This window comes from Bicyclus anynana, chromosome 2 (assembly GCF_947172395.1).
Source record: "Bicyclus anynana chromosome 2, ilBicAnyn1.1, whole genome shotgun sequence".
Classification (NCBI taxonomy): domain Eukaryota; kingdom Metazoa; phylum Arthropoda; class Insecta; order Lepidoptera; family Nymphalidae; genus Bicyclus; species Bicyclus anynana.
The window spans coordinates 15,245,511-15,266,681 of NC_069084.1; the positions used below are offsets into that span (position 1 = coordinate 15,245,511).

Below are 21,171 nucleotides of genomic sequence, written 5' to 3' on the forward strand. Positions count from 1 at the left end.
TTAAGAAATTAAATATCACGTGTCTAAATCGGTGAAGGAAAACATCGTGAGGAAACCTGCATACCAGAGAATTAAGATAATTCTCTGGTATGCAGGTTTCCTCACGATGTTTTCCTTCACCGATTTAGACACGTGATATTATATAGTTTATTTATATTAACTTTATTGCACAAAAAAAGAAAATAACAAAAAAATACATCAATAAGCAAAAGGTCACATTATCACTAATAGTGATCTCTGCCAGGCAACCTAAACATAAATAATCTAAAGTTGTGTTATGAATTTTTGAATGTCGTATTTTAATCAAGACAATATCAAAGACCAATGTTGCTTTCACCCCTGACTTGCATGGATTTCGAAACAAAAAGGTCTCAAGTCGCCTACTCCCTGCAACCCGCAGAAGCTGGGGCGCGTCGCTAGTAAACAAATAGAAGAAGAAGAAAGAAGAAATATACTTTATTGTATATTAAAACAAAAATAAACAATAACTTATACTAACACTTAGAAACTAATGTACAAATGGCGGTCTTATCGCTAAAGAGCGATCTCTTCCAGACAACCACTGTGTACCTGTTTCAGTTAGTAGGTACTAGTAGACTTCCACAGATAACACAATACCCATATGAACAAACCTGACCATGGTAAATACTGCCTATAATGGAGCGATTTTAATCGCCCGTGTAAGTGCAGCTTTACAGTCGCGTCGTCGCTCCCAACGGAACGCAATAAATCGCTTTAACTGCTCCTCCCGCTTGTTTTTGCCACGCACGATAAATGTTGTCGCATTCGTCGTTTCAGCGACATTGTTTCCATTATTGCACTCTGCAAATAAAACTGTATGTAGTACTGACATCGCTTTTGCAAACCAAGACGTAGGTCATAGTTATCAGCCTATTTTAACGTCTGCTAAAGAACTATGGCCTAGTTATTTAGCAGACGTTAGGCTGACAAAGACAACCAAAGTCCTAGATATAGGTTATCTTTGTCAGACTATTATAACAGTCACTATAGAACAGCGGCAAAGAGCTCATGCAAGCTGATTCGGCGGGAATCCACATCAATCCACCACCTCCCATGGCCTCTCTGACTTGGCAGTCATTTGGGCCGAATCAGTGGGAGGGCGTACCCGGTTCTTAATCTTCGCGTATTCCCGGGCCACCTTCTAGAATATTTGCCATATCTTTTATAATATGACCAATATCCCCATTCCCCTGCAACTAGTCGGGAAAGTCTGTGCTAGGAGTGGGTACGACAATAGTCCAACGGGTCGGGGCTCGAACCACTACCTCTCGGTGATGAGTCCGACCGCTCTTACCGTTGAGCTATTGAGGCTTTATTCTTCGTCCTTGGCCCATAATATGCTTTCTCCCCCCTTCTGGGGCAGCAACTCCACTAAACGCTGCTGGATAAAGGTTGATAAAGGTTGATAAAGGTTTTATCATCCGTGATTTTCTGACATTTTCTGATTACGGCACATGTGCATTTTAAATTAAATTACGGCACATGTGCGTAATGAGATACATTTCGATATTGAAATTGGTGAAATAAGAGATACTTTACGAGTTAATGTGTTATAAAGAAATCTTAATGTACACTTATGCTAAATTATAGTTTTCTAGTACTTACTAAGAGTCTGCGCTAAGAAAAAGACGGAAAGACGATACTATAATAAGAAAAAATAAAACACCTTTCGAGGGTTCCCTGTTGACTACAGAACCCTAAAAAGGAGAACTGTAAATCCAAACGAGAACTATTTAGAATTAAGCTTCTTGAAAGTTAGTTGCAATCGGATTTTACTTCGAAAATGTTTTCCTACTTTATTTCTTGTCTCGACTGTATTAGATTGCAAAAAGCAAGCACCTCTTTAAACTAACTTTTATTACAGTTTCTTCGCAATGGACTTTATTAAGGTGGTGACTTAAGTTAAATTGTATATAAAATGTTTACCAACCCATTGGAAGGGGTCGTAAATTGCTAATAATTGCACCGAGAATTGGCAAGTTTGTGTTGGCGCCATGCCAGGGGCGGTATGTACAATAACATTACCTTTAATATTGATAGCTTCAGGGGTGGCGAACCGTTTTACAATTAAATAGTGCAATCATTTTCAAGGTAATCTTTTTATTTATTTAGTAATGATCTGTGATCTGATGACGACATGACCTGATTGTAAGTGATAGTGCAGTCTAAGTTGGAAACGGGCTAACTTGAAAGAGGAAAAAGATTCTTCTCTGACGGTTTCTACGCGGGATCGTACCGAAACGCTAAATCGCTTTGGTGTTAGGGTGGTAACCAGCCACTAGCCTCCCTCCAGACCAGGCTTGAGCCAACTAAGCGAATCTGATCCGAGCTAAGTTTCGAAACCAGGATCTCTTTGTTGAGAATCTTTGCGGGTTGGTAGACTTAGGATGGTAATGACTTTACATGTACAGACCAATGTCATTACATGTAGTACAGACCAATGTCTTTACATGTAGTACATACCCATGTCTGTACATGTAGTAAAGACCAATGTCTTTACATGTAGTACAGACTAATGCCTTTACATGTAGTACAGACCAATATCTTTACATGTAATACATATCGATGTCTTTACATTTGGTAAAAACCGATGTATTTACATGTAGTAAATACCAATATCTTTACATGTAGTACAGACCAATACCTTTACATGTAATAAAGACCAATGTCTTTCCATGTAGCAAAGGCCAATCAATGTCTTTACATGTAGTAAAGACCAAGGTCTTTACATGTAGTACATACCGATGTCTTTACATGTAGTAAAGACCGATGTATTTACATGTAGAAAATACCAATGTATTATTTACAATACCTTTACATGTAATAAAGACCAATGTCTTTCCATGTAGCAAAGGCCAATCAATGTCTTTACATGTAGTAAAGACCAAGGTCTTTACATGTAGTAAAGACCAAGGTCTTTACATGTAGTACAGACCAATTGTCTTTACATGTAATAAAGACCAAAGTCTTTACATGTAGTCCATACCGATGTCTTTACATGTAGTAAAGACCGATGTATTTACATGTAGAAAATACCAATGTATTATTTACATGTAGTACAGACCAATACCTTTACATGTAGTAAAGACCAATGTCTTTACATGTAATAAGGACCAATGTCTTTACAAGTAGTACAGACCAATGTCTTTACATGTAGTAAATACATGATTGTGGTCAAGCGGAAGTCTGTTCTGAATAAAAAATAACCATTATTTACAGGACATAGGACATCAGAACCGATTCATCCATTCAATCTACAAACCCCATCAGCCTAAAAAAGTCATAACCTCAAAAGTCGTCTCGTCTTTGCATGTAGTAAAGACATTGCTTATTTCTGCCTCAACCTGCATTACTTATGTCTCGGTCTGCATCGAACATAGACGTCAAATATGACCGGAACTTGGAAACAATTAATATACCTAAGCATTGGGCATAGAACTGCAATTTGAAATTGAAAATTGGGCAAGAGAACTGAAAACTGACGATTATTTGGCCCTCGATCATACTGTTGTGGTGCCAAAACAGGGGCCAAGTTTGGTAATTCCTTTCTTCGTGAAAATCCAAAGCCAAAACGGTTTTATTGCATAAGCCAGCATCGCCTGCGGTTACACCCGCATAATCTATTCTGAATACGAAATAAATGGTTCGAATATTTATGATGTCTCATGATAATTTCCGAAAAAGGTCGCATGAATTACTGTATGAGACCAGTAGTTCTAAAATGCTACCAACAACTTAGCACGTGATGAGAAATTTACAAAATTCAACCAACAGCAACGCAACCGGAAATACTGCAACCTTTTGACTCGCGTTGTAACGAAAAAGATGGGACTGGTATAACTCCGTCGATTGGTGGACAATTAGTCTATTTCTCTCCTTTTGGACGCTTGCTAGGCCCAGGTACAAGAAGATTACAAAGGCTAAAGACTTTGAGGATTTTATCATCTACGTTGTTTTTGCTTCGATGCGCGTTGAAAAAGGGGTGTTCTTATTCAAAAATAGGAAGTTGGATTTTCAAGATATATTATGATTTCTTACTGACATAGTTTGCAGGGTAGTCAGGGCTGATATCATGCAACCTTAACATTCGATATCATCTGATGTCGTTTCTCATATGCATGGCTAGGCTATGGAACTCTCTCCCGAAGTCAGTGTTTCTTACAACCTGGGCATCTTTCAGATGAGTGTGTATTTATGTATGTATCTTCTAGGCAAGCGCGTTCTACCTTAGGCCATATCTACACGTATCATCAGGTGGGACGTGGTCAAGCGTGAGCGTATCCCTTATAAAAAAAAACAAACCCCATTAGCCTAAATAAAGGTTGCTACAAGCCGAGGTCCTATTCTCACAAGACGCCCCTCTAACTTTTCAGTTACGTGCATTTTAAGAAATTAAATATCACGTGTCTCAAACGGTGAAATAAAATCGTGAGGAAACCTGCATACTGCATACCTGCATGCTTCAACTTTATAATATTAGTATAGATAGATTTCGCAGCTACACCTTGAATTCAGTCTACTTAATATTTTATTAAAATATTAATTTATTATAGGTCGTACTTCAAAGTAGAAATTCGACACTTTTATACTGAAAAACCTTGAAATCGCAGTTGAATCTTTTATATTCTTTGTAGAAACTTCGCTTAGCAATTTATTTTATGGTTATTGTTAGTGTTATTGAGCGTATCACAGTCGTTTTACTTGATTTTTGGCGATCGTAAAACCTACCTAGGTTTTATGGTACGTCTTTGTATAAAAAGCTTTTTATTTATATATTTAAGTAATAGCAGAACCTCGTAGTTTTACCCGCGTAGTTCCCATTCCCGTGGGAATACGGGGATTAAATACAGCCTATGTTACTCCTTGATAATGTAGCTTTCTATTGGTGAAAGAATTTTTCAAATCGGTCAAGTAATTTTCAGTTTATTCGTCAAAAATACATCTGTCTATCTGTTTGTGCAGGTTAAACTCTGGAACGGCTGAACCGATTTAAACGGGACTTTCACTGAAAGATTGATGAGGATGAGGGCTACTTTTTATCCCGGAAAAATCCATGACTCCCGCGGGATTTATGAAAAACTGAATTCCACGGTAACGCCACGGCACCCGTCCAGTAGTCCTATTCAAAATTTATAAAACATTCATATCTTCTCTTGGCTTCATTCGCGGGATTTTTGGGCACCATCCATCTCCTCTTGTCCTAGTGTGAAATGTAATTCCGGCGTCCGTGTTTCTCTTACCTGACTCTAACCTATACCTTTTACCGCCATTACTTGATACTGAATTGCTTCGAGGCATCACTAACCCAAGGTATAAAAAAATCTTTTTAACAAAAAATAAACCGACGTCAAAGGTGCATACTCTAAAAAGAGAAAAATAACATCGTACCGATGTATTATCGGTTTGAAGGCGGTGCTATGCCAAATAGGCTCTTAATGTTTATTGTTTTTTTAGCACCACCTTCAAAACGATCAGCTACCTTTGAAGTCGGTTAAATTTTTTGTGAAAAGGATTTTATTTTTCTATTTTTAATGTGTCCTAGCATAGTGACCCTAAACGCCACAATTTTGTTCACTTATTTCGGTTATTTTCATTTTAATACAAACATACGCGTCGGTTGAGAATCTCCTCCTTTTTTGAAAGCGGTTAAAATACCTGTATCGCATTTTCTATGACTTGGCAATGGCAAGCCTGCTTTTGCAACTTATTTGGCATTTCAGTATTTGAAGTTTTAGGTGAATTTACCAGTATGTTATTTTAGATATTATTTTTAGGCAATATAATTAATTATTTCGTCTAAAGTCACTTCTATGTTCGACTGTATGTATGTTTTCGTTAGTAAACTCGCTAATAACTCAAAAAGATTGTAATTTGGCATTTTCATACACTTCCATTTCGGACGTCTGTGGTAGGAAAAAAACACACGTCTTTGAGATTGAGTTTGTAAAATAAATAATTTATTTCTATAGAACTGTTGTAAAATTAGTTAAAATATAAATAAAGACAATTTCATGTACAATAACTATTAGAGATAACCGTCTTACAACCCGGTGCTTATCGTCCCCAAACATCAATAGCGTAGTAGAATCCGTATCCTTTAGCGGATTGCACCCTCACTGTGACACTGTTGTATCCTACACCACCGGAGAGGATCCACGCGGATGCGTACTGAGTTAATCCCACTTCTGTAGCCGTGACAGCTGATATCCTAGTACTGTAGTTGCCTCGGTACACGTAGTCTTGGTATTGGATAGTGTTTGGTCGCGCTGGTTGGTAGAGATAGTATCTGTAAAATGGAAATGCATTTTAGGTATATATGAGTAAAAGACGTCCTGAAGTTTCACTCATAGGTCGCGTTGTCGTGAGGATATGGGCATCGATATAAATCGTTAGATGGGCGACTCCATATTAAAGAACGCACAATTTTATGTCATTACCCAAAGACGTGCACGCACATCTTATCGTAACAAGCGTATGCTGTGAGTGGACGTGGACTTCAAAAAAAAATTACTGTTTTTTTTTTATTTTAATTCCTTAATCATGCCAGCACATTATACAGCAATTATACAGTAATTATACAGTAATATTATACAGTAATTGTACAGCTTTAACGCGTAAACTCTGCTATAGTGTGCCATATAAAATGCGTGCACGTAGTGGTCGCGAACATCGACTGTTTGCAACTACTAGGTGCCGCACAAATGCAGGTAAACGGTCACCAATAGTAAGAATGACACAGACGTATAATAAGCACTTCAAAAACATAGACATTTTTGCCAGTCGAGTAGGTACTTTTAAAAAGTTGGTCATCGGTACACTTAAAAGCGATTAATAATTTTGCTATTTATTTATATACTTTAATTTTTATTGTAATTGTGTCATTTCTTTTTTTGTTTTTTTTTTTATTTCATTATTTTCTTTTCTTTGTATAAAAGCACTTTGTTAGATAATTTAATTTGAATATCATTTTTATCAGCCCCATCTACATTTTGGATAATTACTCGTGGATAGAGATGTGGGTTGTGTATGTAAACTATTTGTTTTTAAATTTACTTTAAGTTTTGTAATATATATTGTTGTACACAACTGTTTTCGATCCCAAATAAATAAAATAAAAATAAAAATAAAATGCCTTAGTGTTCATTTTGGAAGTGTAAAAACACAAGCCACAACATGAATAAAGAGAAATGTGTTACGAGTGATGACGTACTCAATGTGCGAAACCAATGACAATTCCGCGACGCTTTGAGGCCCATCTAACGATCTACGATCTATGGATATGGGGATGAAAATTTACACTCAAAAAAATGTGGCTTTATAGTGGTACAAGAATTTTCAAAATCGGTCCTGTAGATCCAGAGATTACCTACCTACCAAACCTAACCTAACAAATTCTTACCTCTTTACAAGAAAAACTAATATTAGTACTTGTAAAGTATACTTCTTTATTTCAAACATAAAACAAGGTTCCGCTCCCGTTATCCTCCTCAAAGTTGAAGTCTTAATAAATTCCTATCTTAGCGAGTCTCTACGTCACAACGAAATACTGTCCATTTATCGGTTGCGATTTTCCATTCATACACCTACAAGATATTAAATTTAATGTGATTTTGAACTGGTGACGAATCTTATGAAATTCGCCTATTCGTAGTCTTGATATAATCGTCAATAGTGCATTCATCATCATCATCATATCAACCGATGAACGTCCACTGCAGCAAATAGGCTTTTTATAGGGACTTCCAAACATCACGATACTGAGCCACCTGTATCCAGCGAATCCATGCGACTCGCTTGATGTCGTCAGACCACCTGGTGGGGGGTCGACCAACACTGCGCTTTCTAGTGCGGGGTCGCCATTCCACTGTGGGACTCCAACGTCCATCGCGCTGCCCATTGCCACTTCAGCTTTGCAACTCGTTGAGCTATGTCAGTGACTTTGGTTCTGCTGCGGATCTCCTCATTTCTGATTTCGATCACGCAGAGATACTCTTAACATAGCTCGTTCCATCGCCCGCTGTGTGACTCTGAGCCTTCTTATAAGGCCCATAGTTGCGACCAAGTCTCGGAACCACAGGTCATCACTGGCAACACGCACTGTTCTAAGATTTTTGTCTTCAGGCACTGAGGAATTTTGAACGAAAAGATGTCGCGAAGTTTTCCAAATGCAGCCCAGCCGATTTGGATTCGGCATTATTTACGATAAAAATAAAAGAATCAAGTAAAAGTGGATATAAAAGTTGATTTATTTTATATCTTATTCGTGCTGTCCTCCCCTCTCGTATAACGACCAACCGAAGAGGAAGCAGTGTCGACAGGTCGACGTTTACAACCGAGAGGTCAAACTTTAACTTGTTGATGAATAAAATAAAAGACAGGCGGATGTTTTATGACCTCTCAGACTTCCCAACTCCAATCTGTTACTGTGAATTTCTTATATTTTGCTCAACCCGGAATTTGAAATATTGAATAATGTATCTTAAACCTCAATTTGTTTAACTGGCACTTAAAGACTCTCAACCACAATGCGCAAATGTAGTGCGCCAAGTAATTTTTTTTTATTCTTTACAAGTTAGCCCTTGACTACAATCTTACGTGATGGTAAGTGATGATGCAATCTAAGATGGAGGCGGGCTAATTTGTTTGGAGGAGGATGAAAATCCACACGCCTTTTGGTTTCTACGACATTGTACCGGAACGCTAAAATACTGTAAGAACTGTGGGTACATAGAAATTAATCATCATCATCATCATCATCATCATCATCATCATCATATCAGCCGATGGACGTCCACTGCAGGATATACAACACGATACTGAGCCGCCTGTAGAATAAAAAATAATAGATTTCTAAAATGTGTGTCTTCTAGAAGCATCTTAGACTTACGATGATCAGTGTATAGATCAGATTTAGTGAGTGGAAAAGTGACAAATTTAATGAACGTTAACTTCGAATAGTTCTTAAAGTAAAGGTCATTAAAATCAATTTGGTAATAAACAGCCTTGATCACTGAAAATTTTGTTTTCTAGTTTTAGGGGTCGAAAGCGGCCTGAAAGGTTTCGAGTAAAGGATATGGGATGTAGATTCATTTATCCTCATCTAGAAAAAAATTAAATAAATCCTACAGTCATAAATTTATCTTAAACAATGACATTTATGTCAGTAAACCTTTCTATCATGATAGAAAAATATTTTCAGATAGACTTATCGTATCTTCATCATCTATCAACAATGACGTCAGCTTTCAAACAAAAAAACCGCATAGTAATCAGTCCATTCGTTTAGGTGCAACAATGTCACAGATAAACAGATACTCAAAAATACGCGTCCAATAACACCCTTTTTTACCTCGTCGTCATCAACCCATATTCGGCTCACTGCTGAGCTCGAGTCTCCTCTCAGAATGAGAGGGGTAAGGCCAATAGTCCACCACGCTGGTCCAATGCGGATTGGCAGACTTCACACACGCAGAGAATTATGATAATGCTCTGGTATGCAGGTTTCCTCACGATGTTTTCCTTCACCGATTGAGACACGTGATATTTAATTTTTTTAAATGCACACAACTGAAAAGTTGGAGGTGCATGCCCCGGACCGGATACAAACCCACACCCTCCGGAATCGGAGGCAGAGGTCATATTCACTGGGCTATCACGGTAATTTTTTTTTTTTTTTACCTCGTAAAAAATTAGTATGATAGATTTCATACCTGGACAGTAATCGATCCCCTGGATACACCAGTCCCGTACTGAGATTGGATCTGCTGATGCCTTGTATCACCGCGCCACTGGCCACTGTCGCCAGGACTACTAGAAGTGCAATGGTGAACTTCATCTAAAAATATAAAAAATATATTCATCATCATCATCATATCAGCCGATGGACGTCCACTGCAGGACATAGACATATAATCGGGACATTTTTCTATATTCTTCTATACGTCAGATCCATTGAATTCACTCATATATATCTTTATGGTTTATTATAGTATCATTATCATCATAATCATATCAGCCGATGGACGTCCACTGCAGGACATAGGCCTTTTTTAGGGACTTCCAAACATCACGATACTGAGCCTCCTGCATCCAGCGAATCCCTGCGACTCGCTTGATGTCGCCAATCCACCTTGTGGGGGGTCGGCCAACACTGCGCTTACTAATGCGGAGTCGCCATTTGCACTTTGCGACCCCCAACGTCCATCGGCTCTTCGAACTATGTGCCCCGCCCAATGCCACTTCAGCTTCGCAACTCGTAGAGCTATGTCGGTTCTTTGTAGATGGACCAACAAAAAATATATTATCACACTAAAATTATAAAGGCGATAGTTTGTTGTTGTTGTTGTATGTTTGTTCCTACTTCACGCTGCGGCTACTGAAGCGATTTGGCTGAAATTTGGAATAGAAATAGATTTTACTCTAGATTAATACATAGGTAACTTTTCATGGCGGAAAAATCCATAGTTCCCGTGGGATTTGCGAAAAACTGAATACCACGTAGGTGAGCTAATTAATAATATATCAAAAAATAAGCTTTTATATTAGTAAGTATATTATTTTACAAATGGTACCTAGATGAAGAATGATTGTTGACACCAGAGTCTTTGAAAACAAATGAGACAAAATTCACTACGCCACAACTACTGAAATAATTTGACTGTAATTTAAAATGGAGATAGGTAGGTTGGATAAACACTAGCTACTCCCAGAAATTATTAAAAAAGTTTAATTTAAATTTAAAGTTAAAGGAAAATTTTTAAAATGTGAAAGATTATAAAATTGCTCGAAAACCCGTGCGTCGTTAAGCGCATTATCACGAAAACGGCTCGACCAGTTTGGCTAATAGCTTTCATATTTTCGGATACAATGAAGGTTTTTTGGAGAGAAAAACAATATTTGAACGCGCTAATCTCAGGAACTACTAGTCCGATTTGAAAAATTATTTCAGTGTTAGACAGCCCATTTATCGATGAAGGCTATAAGCTATATATTATCCCCGTATTCCTACGGGAACGGGAACCACGCGGGTGAAACCGCGCGGTGTCAGCTAGTGGGTTAATATTTCTCCGTTTCCCAGCTCCGCTGCCTCACTCCGTTTTAGTGGACCGTCAGCCTTATACAGTCTTTCCCGCTTAGTTGGAGGGGAATGGGAATGTTGGTCATATTTAAAAGATATGGTAAAAATTCTTTAAAAACCCACTTAAAAGGTATGGTTTGGTATGGTAAGGTTTATAACGCTGTACACAGTTAATAATAAACAAAATTAACTTACTTTCAATAATAGACAATAGGCAATGATCAATATGTTTGTGCGTACAATCTCTTCAGTCGCCCGTCCTCAAGTCGAGTTACTGATAAAGTGCAAGGATAATATGTATGCTCTCGTTGTCTGATAACACGTATCTCTTATCACTGAATCATAGCCGTAAATACATGCTAAGTGGAATAGGACACTTTCCTTTATTTGAAGTAGGTACCTTTATAATCTACTAGCGGACGTCCGCGACTTTATGCGCCCTTAGACCTCCTTAATCCGGCCCTCTCGCTCGTTCATAATGGACCTTTACTATCTTTAAACTACCTCCTTACTAAAGTTCATCTTTGTACGTCAAATGGTTTTTGAGATTTCGTGATGAATGACCTTTTAATAAGATGATTAAAAATCACTGTGTCAAAGGAGATGGTCCAAAATTGTATGGAGCCCAGGTCCAGTCATTGTACCCTAGCGGAAAAAAAATAATATATTTTTTCAAACTATTTTTGATTATACAAATCTACGAATTTACTTTAATTCTTTCGAAATAATATTCATTCTCTCCCAAGAAATGCAACACTATTATGAGTAATAATGGCGGATTTATGACGTTTTCAATGCAGTAATCGATTTGACGTTTGCTGTCAATTGTCACGTCATAGTTGCTCTAAGGGCGCCATCTTTATATAACTCAAAAACATGGGTTTTAATTTTATTTATTTATTTTTATTAAGTTACATTTATTAACTTTAATAAATTTTAATAAGATCCTTGTATTTTTTAATTTTTTATGATACAGGGTACAAGAGTGGACCTAAAATGGACCATCTCCTTACATCCAAATCCGTGCCGCCTTTGAACCGGGATTTTGTAGGTACTTACCTAATGGATCACATGCAGGTACATCCAAATTTTCGCTCAATTAAATAAATATTAGTACCATTTAGGTGGATTGATTTGTAAAAAGAAATAACCACTTATCAATAAATATGAGTAATATCAAGTATCATAAACAATTGATACGTATTTACCTAAATATTCAGTTAGAATGACTTCATGCTGGCATCGCTGTCGATGACCTAATGCTTTCTTAAAAAGATTATGGATAGTAATACAAATCTATATCAACAAAAATACGGACAGACAAACAAAAAATAAGAAAATTCCATTTTGGCTACAATATCGATTATGTATGCCATGCCGTGTGTGAAGTCTGCCAATCCGCATTGGGCCAGCGTGGTGGACTACTGGCCTAACCTCTCTCATTCTGAGAGGAGACTCGAGCTCTGCAGTGAGCCGAATATGGGTTGATGACGACGATGCCCATTAGCTAAAATTTTTAAAGTACATAAATCTTCAATGTACATAATTTGACCTGTTACAGTTTTATTATAAGTATAGGTATTAATATATTATATTTCAATCCAATCTAGGTATAATACCTACCTAGAGCTGTATTTACAAGTAACTAATTGTTATTTATAAGTCGTGACCGACGTCAAACCTTTTTAGATGCAAATTCAAAGTACCTACTATTAGCATCATTGCATAATTAAAGACAATATGTACAATGGCTCAGTAAAGAGATTGGACTCAGCATCGTGATGTTCATGGCTTTGATGCCCGCACGTTGGACACCTACAACATAAGAATAATCAAAACTAATTGGTTCATGTCTAATATCCCTCAAAAAACCTTTTGGGCGACCCCGTGAGCTGTTTACATAACAAAAAGTTGAAAATTTCGAAGGTCATACAATTATAAATTACAACTCAATCAAGTCATCAATATTCTCTTTCAGTGCGCTTTCATTTGAGACCTCACTCGAGTATATTTGCAGACATTCGGTTATTCTACCCCACTTCCACATCTTACCACTCTCGCATATAAGTCACCTATAATAAAAAAAAAAACTAATTTGAAATCGCTTCATCCGTTTGGCAGTTATGGTGCCACAACAATGAATTTCCAATTACTGAAACTGCAACAAAATAGTAGCATGACAAAACAAATAAATAGGTGGAAACTCGTAGGTTAGGTTAGCAATTTCAGTTTCCAAAACCGAATAAATAACGCTCGGTGCTTTATTTATAGTCTAACTGCGTCTCTGTGACTTTGAATTGCATCTCTAAATGGAAATTCGCGCAACATTTGCTGCCATAAACGCGAATTGTACATGCACACGCTGGCGGTCGGCCAACTGGACAATACGTTGACAAATCCGATTATGCAGAACTATTTTTTATCTCAAGGGGCTTAAAACGTTTAATGAATAATAGTTTTTTCAAGGATTTATTGACAGGCCAAGCAAATGGCCCACCTGAATGATGGTAAATACTACACCTGATGGTAAATACTACTAATCTATACTAATATTATAAAGCTGAAGAGTTTGTTTGATTGAACGCGCTATTCTCAGGAACTATAGGTCCGATTTGAAAAATTCTTTCAGTGTTAGATAGCCCATTTATTGAGGAAGGCTATAGGCTATATTATCCCCGTATTCCTACGGGAACGGGAACCACGCGGTTGAAACCGTGCGGCCTAAGCTAGTTAATAGTATATTGTTATACAAGGGGCTCAAACGATATTTAGCCCATTACATACGAGTATATAATAGGTTAGGGCACGAGCCCTAAGGCGAGATCGAGGACCGCTAAATAGAAACCGAGTTTATAATGGGTTTAGCCCCGCGTTTTACACTATTCAATACAGCAGTACAGTACTCAATGTTAAAATTCTTTTTGCAGACGCAGTCGCAACTCAATAAAAATCAAATGAAAAAAAATACGAATTCCACATTTGAACGCTGAATTTCGTTCCAATTTCAAATTTTTATCAAACAATCAGGGCCTTCATATGTACTCGTACCCACCTTTAACGAGTTGATTTACAAATAAAACCTCCTTCGTTTTAAAGAGTTTTTTATTTTAGTATGACTAAACGATTTACGAATTAATTGTACTTGTCGATGATATTGTACTTGTCGGAGAAAACGCATCTGAGGTACAGAGCAGACTGGGAAAATGGCAGGAGAAATTTGAAAGCGTTGGTCTACGAATCAGTCAAACGAAAACTGAATATTTATTCTTGGACTTTGGCGGTACATCTCAATCTTTCAAAATTGCCTTAAATGGTGTAACCCAACCAGCTTGCTCCGATTTTCGGTACCTCGGATCGCTTTTTCAAAACGATGGCAATGTGGACCGAGACGTAAAAAGTAGAATGAATGCGGGATGGATGAAATGGCGACAGGTCTCAGGTGTACTATGTGACCCGCGAATGCCTTTTAGACTTAAGAGTAAAATTTACAAAACGGTTGTAAGACCTGTCGTGCTGTATGGATCAGAATGTTGGGCGGTGAAAGGGACGGATAGTAAACGAATGCATGTGAACGAAATGCGTATGTTGAGATGGATGTGTGGTGTGACAAGAATAGATAAAATAAGGAATGAGTATATAAGAGGAAGTCTGAAAATGGCGCCAGTGACAGAAAAATTGAGGAGTAGAAGGTTAGCTTGGTATGGACATGTAATGCGTAGAGAAGAAAGTCATATTACTAGAAAAATGTTGAATGTGCAAGTGGAAGGTGAAAGGTGGTGTGTGAAAGAGGACATGTGTGTAAAAGGAGTGGATGATGAGATGACGAGTAATAGAGACGAATGGAAAGGATTGACATATTTTTCCGACCCCACTTAAGTGGGATAAGGGCAAGGTGATGATGATGGAGTAGGCTGGTACTCGTAACAGACGAAAATTAAAAAAAAAACAAAATTACTTTAGCCGCTAGATGAAATGCTTATTTAGCCCCGCTGTGCAGTGGTAATATAACAGTGTTTTTGAGCAAGAGTGGTAAAATAAATATTTTTAGTCGTTAATTTAGTATAATTAGAGGTGGAAATACAGAATACATGAAAACAAATGTTGGTGAAAGTTTGTATGAAAGTATTTTTTCTATCGAAGTAAAGACATGTAATTAGGTACAGATTATAAATTTAAAAAATCAAACTTTTTGGAAATTCACATTTTGTGTGTACGTATAATGGTATTCGTAAGTTATGGATAGGTAAATTTCAGTAAAAGTTTAAACAGTTTTCAGCGCATATAGCGTAAGTATTGTGCAATGCAATAACTTTCAGTTAAACTGAGTTAAACCTGGCGCTGGCAGGCAGCCAAGTTTATCGGAGGCTGACTAAGATCAAATGCTTTCATTCTGTGGCACCTGAACAAAAGAAAACCATATCATCAAACAATCTGTTGTACAAAATCATTGTTAAAAGTTTTTATTGAATTTGATGTTTTTGTGGTCAAATCATCCGTTGTGGTCATATTCACTGGGCTATCACTCAGTGAATATGACCTCTGCCTCCGATACTGGAGGGCGTAGGTTTGAATCCGGTCCGAAGCATGCACCTCCAAATTTTTTAGTATTGTGCATTTAAAGAAATTAAATATCACTTGTCTCAAACGGTGAAAGAAAAACATCGTGAGGAAACCTGCATACCTAAGAATTTTATTAATTCTCTACGTGTGTGAACTCTGCCTATCCGCATTGGGCCAGCGTAGTGGACTATTGACCTAACCCCTCTCATTCTGAGAGAAGACTCGTGCTCAGCAGTGAGCCGAATATAGGTTGATATTGATGATGATGACAGTTTTTTAAATTGTATATAAATTAAGAGTATATTAATAGAAAAGCAATTTTGTAAAAGTAACAGGGTATCTGTGATCATTACTTTCGAAGCTACAGGGATTTAAAGGGTCAGATTTGCGGCGCTACCGCGGATCCCTAAAAACGCTCCATACAAAATGGCACGATTTAGTGACGTCGTTGGCTCGCTGATCGTTAGGTTTGTATGGGCGTTCAAACAAAATTACTAATATCTTTGTTATTTGTGCGTTTATGTTTATAGTTCATTTATTGAAAAATGTCACATTTAATGTAAGGAAGCTAAAAGTGTATGAGTTTTCATCTAATTACGATAAAAAAAATTAATAGATTTTGAAATTTTATAATCTTATTTATTTTGCAAATATCCAGACAGTCTGCTTTTTATGTATAAATTAGTTAATATTGACCTTATTTACCCGAATGTATCATAAAAATCAATAGATTCAAACCTAGTCATCATCCCCATTCTACAAACACTTCTTATCCTTTGATTTTATTGTAATCATAATATATTATATGATTTATTTATTTATTTATTTATTTATTATATATCCTTAGTATGCTTACAGCTAAGCCAAAACGCATACAAAGTACAGACTTACAATATAACAGATAAACAAATTACAATATAATCACTATACAATACAAACACATAAATTGCATATTTCCATAAAAATTAAAATTAAAATTCACAGCTGTTTACAATATCAATAAATACATGAAGTTTTATATCAAAAATATCTAGATCTTGGCGCTGAGCAATCAACGAATTGAGCATCGACAGTACCCGATTAGTTGGGGCATTTCGAGCATATTGCGTACGGAACGACTTGATAGCGAAAAAAGGTCGCTTACGACACGACCGAAGCAACTTATGATACCTATTGCTTGTCAATCTTCGGATACAATGCAATGATATAGAGCTTTATTTAGACAATTTAGACAATTTAGGTGGCCAAATACTCTTACCACCTTACTCTTTAAAATTTATTCAGTTGCAAATCGGATTGTGAAAATTATTATAGTACTACATAGACGTCGTTGGGATGTTTTCATCCCCACTTACATACCGGTAAAATGCCTTTGGAAATGATTCTTTCACACGTTTTTAAAACGTTTCACAAGGAGTGACGGACGGAAACATGTTAAATAAAACAAAATATAGCTTTATGGTGTGTAATCTATAAAGCCTGAGGTCTTCATATAATTAATGATTTTGACTATTGTAATGATTTCTTTTTAAAAGAGCAACTTTTGAGTTTTTTCCTTGTTTTTTGATCTGAGCGCGGTTTGATTTACAATACATACCTAAATCGGCTTAACCGTTTTCACGGGCAATCGAAATGTTATGCAACACTTCCAATATAATAGAGCTAACCTTCCATCCTTGGCAAATTGCCAAAGGTTGTCGGGATATGGGCTGGCTTTCGCATTGTATCGGATATATGAGATACTAGCAAACGCTCGCGATTTGCACCGCACGGAATTCCATTTCTTCTGATAAACTTTTGCATATAGGTTGACCCTTAATTAATGGATCAAACTAAAGTGCTTGATACACCGTCCTAAAGTAATAAAAAAGTGAAAGAATCCGTAGAGGGACCAAGTTATATTTGTTTTGAATCTTGAATCAGTTTATTCAATGCCGTAGGTAGCTGCTGTATTAAGATTTTTAAGATCTGATTTTTGTTAAATATTATGGATTTAATTACTTATGTATAAAATAGTATTTTATTAAATGTTGTTCTATAGATCTTTGAGTGCAATAATTATTTTTATTTAATTAAGGTGACTCGATTATAAAAATATCCTGTAATGAAGTGAGAAAGCGAAAGTGGACTATCATTTAAGAAACTAGACTTACGAGGTTTGTAAATTGTGATGTAGGTACGAAGATGTATGTAAGATACTACTGAAAATTTATGGGAGGTACTGAATTTTCAATGTAAAAAAAAATCAAGTGTGCACATACCAAACATTTTCTTCAAAATGTTTTACAAAATATACGGTCTTGTTGCCTTAAATTGCTGCTTAATGCAGTCATATGTATTGACTTTTTTTGACTTAGTATTTGATTGTATTGAATTTATTCACCGTTAGAATCCTACATTATCTCTGAAGAACATTTTTATCCCCGTATTTCCAAAGGAACGGGAAGTAACGTAAAAATTGCGTCTGTTAGTCTAAAAAAAACAGCAGTCATGAGTTATGGTTTGGTTCCTCCTAAACAATATACTCGTAGTTGCTAAGAAAAAGATTCGCTTTTGTATAGCTCGAACTGGAAAACAGCTTTGTTCTGTGATAAACCGCAAACTATTCATGTCCTATTTTATTAGGCGTAAGCATTTGTTAGGTATTTTATGTTTTTGTTTTGACTGGCTTGAACACGAACGGCGGATGAAATTGCTATAAACTTACGATTATTTATTTGTTTATGAGAAAGTCTGAGCTAAGAGGAATCAATTTGTATTTTGTCTTGCCTTGTCTAAGTGAATTTTTACTCACCTACTACATACTCTAGATATAAGTACATACCTAAACGTACGGTTAGTTAACCATTTTGACATTTAAAACAGATGAAAAAATCTGAATAAACTTTGGCAGTGAGATAGATTCAATCAATATTTTAATATTTTTCCAGAAACGGGATCTACGTGGTCACAATTACAGTCCCCCTAGCCAAGTGGCACATTGATTCTCTTTCTACGATCGCTAACGCTTCGAAAACTAAAAAAATGTATGAGAAGTACAGATCTTGATCACGTGACCTGTCAATAGCAAATGGCATTCCCATACATCTTTCTAGTTTTCGAAGCGTTAGCGATAGTAGAAAGAGAATCGACGTGCTTCTTGGCTAGGGGGGCAGATCAAACTTTAAGGGTCTATAGAGAAGATTTACCACAAAGCCTAGTCTGGCGACATCATTTTTCGACCCTTGAAACCTTCCAAAGATGCCACGGTCCAATTTCCATTATTGGCTACCATAATTACTCGTACCTACGGTAGAAGCATGGGCTAACCTTTTAGCCTACATAATATGAGACGTAGGAGCCGTGATAGCCCAGTGGATATGACCTCTGCCTCCGATTCCGGACGGTGTGGGTTCGAATCCGGTCCGGGGCATGCACCTCTAACTTTTCAGTGCATTTTAAGAAACTAAATATCACGTGTCTTAAACAGTGAAGGAAAAACATCGTGAGTAAACCTGCATACCAGAGAATTTTCTGAATTCTCAATTCTCTGCGTGTGTAAAGTCTGCCAATCCGCTTTGGGCCAGCGTGGTGGACTATTGGCCTAACACTTCTCATTCTGAGAGGAGACTCGAGCTATGAGCCGAATATGGGTTGATAATGATACTTTTAAACGGTATACCTGGGTTCCGGGGCCGACGTTATATTGGTCGGTGGGCATTCTTCTTTATAACTGACACATAGACAATACAAACTCCAACGTCCAAGTCGAATGAAACTGCACAGACGGACCGTTCATAAAATTTAAATTCAAACTTGATTCTGTAACCAGTGTGAAGTTTGAAATTGCGTTCTATTGAAACGACCTTCCGGTAACAATGGCTGACTTTTCGACTTAGCTGACGAAACTGGAAAGTGTACATTTCAATGCTATATGAATTTTGCTTTGCCAATCGGTACTTTTAACCCGACTACGTAGGGTATGTGTATGTAATATGTTTGTCCAACTTTTCCGTCATCATTATCAGCCTATTTAATGCCTACTACAAGGCCAGACCTCCATCCTTATAGGATAAGGAGCTTAGAACCACCACGCTCCAATGTGGGTTGGCGGGCTTCATAATCATCATATCAGTTGATTAGTCCACTTCAGGACATAAGTCTTTTGTCTTCATCGTAATCACTCTTGGCAGAATGGTCGTCGTTCCAGCGATAAGCAACGCTTTCTGTACAATGCTCCTCCACTATTGGCGATTGGCTGCATTATGACTACACTACACCATTAATGATTGTGTAGCAGCCTTGACTAAATCCGTCCAGCGGGTTTTAGATCGGTTAGCCTTTTGTAGGGACTTCCAAACACTACGATCCTGAGCCGCCTGCATCCAGCGAATCCCTGCGAATCGTTTGATGAGATCCACTTGGTGAGGTCGACCAACACTACGCTTTCTAGAGCGGATCCGCGGATCTCCTCAATTCTGACTCGATCACGCAGACATACGGCTTCATCATCATCACTTCCATTAAGGTGCTCTCCAAGGCACGTGGCTGTAACACCACTGACTTCCCAACTGAGGATTTTTACTGAAAACTTCTTACATTAACAACCGAGCTGAGAATGATTACTGAAAGCTTCATAGCGCAGCAAAACCAGTAAGATAATTAAACTTACCTTCTACTTATATCACAGAATACATATATTATGTACAAATACAGAAGATTCATTCCGCAACGTCATTTAAATAAAGAGCGACTCTCGGTACGACTTAATAAGGTGCAATTCAGTTCGAACAAAATTAATAACGTGTTGGTTTTTTTACCTACAAATCTTATTATTATTACCTTCTATTCAAACGAAAAGGGGTTGTCTTCAAATAATACTTATACTTAGCCTGCTACAATCTTATACCGACTATCACATAATATATCCAAGATCAGAGATCTCAAAAATATAGGATAGATATGGTAGCTAAAAAAGTAAATAAAAATTCACTATCTAAACATAAATTTCCCCATATTTTTTATATTTTCCGCATTGATGTGAAAACGTCAGGAATTTTTCAATATCTACGTGGACGTTGTATGAACGAGATCGCGTGGGATGGAGTGACACGGATGAGATTGATAAAATGTTTTATATTGGATAGAGCGGCACGTTCGCTTGGGTTATCTATCACTATACGTATAATAAAATCTATATATTTATAGGGTTCCGTTGTCAACAAATAAACCATTGTCTTCGCCATTTCCGCCTGTCGCTCTAAAAATATTAATTAAAATTTAGCATAGAACAATATTTTAGGGTAGGTACCTTCCCGATGTAAAGTGGAGATGATTTTACCATAATTGGCTTGGGTTACTCACCTTTCAGTCTTCCTAAAATAAGGAAAATCACGCATTAATCTTAGACGATTGAGAAACCCTGAAGCAAAGAATTCATTAGAGTTTCGCTAATAAAAGTAAAAACTGAAATCGCCCGCCAAAATTAAAAATTCATTATACAAATTGAAAAAAAAAATGCGTTTTCATAATTT

At 37.0% G+C, this 21,171-nt stretch overlaps 2 protein-coding genes across 3 annotated transcripts in view; one reads left to right on the forward strand and one right to left on the reverse strand.

The window, feature by feature from the left end:
• The window catches only part of LOC112049105 (calbindin-32), a 97,165-nt gene that overhangs the window by 57,104 nt on the left and 18,890 nt on the right, over positions 1–21,171 (forward strand). The gene's annotated exons all lie outside the window — the stretch shown is intronic.
• Positions 5,951–11,412, reverse strand: LOC112056620 (uncharacterized). Its single transcript, XM_024097070.2, has 3 exons — positions 11,294–11,412; positions 9,732–9,856; positions 5,951–6,307 (listed from the first exon to the last, which is right to left on the reverse strand). The coding sequence occupies exons 2-3, from the start codon at positions 9,854–9,856 to the stop codon at positions 6,076–6,078; spliced, it is 357 nt and encodes a 118-aa protein (XP_023952838.1). The 5' UTR covers positions 11,294–11,412; the 3' UTR covers positions 5,951–6,075.

What these genes read in the sequence shown, in the direction of transcription:
- LOC112056620 (XM_024097070.2), bottom strand. Translation starts at nt 9,856, where the DNA reads ATGAAGTTCACCATTGCACTTCTAGTAGTCCTGGCGACAGTGGCCAGT. An exon ending in GGGGATCGATTACTGTCCAG is followed by an intron (nt 6,308 to 9,731) that starts GTATGAAATCTA and finishes TCCATTTTACAG; the next exon opens with ATACTATCTCTACCAACCAG.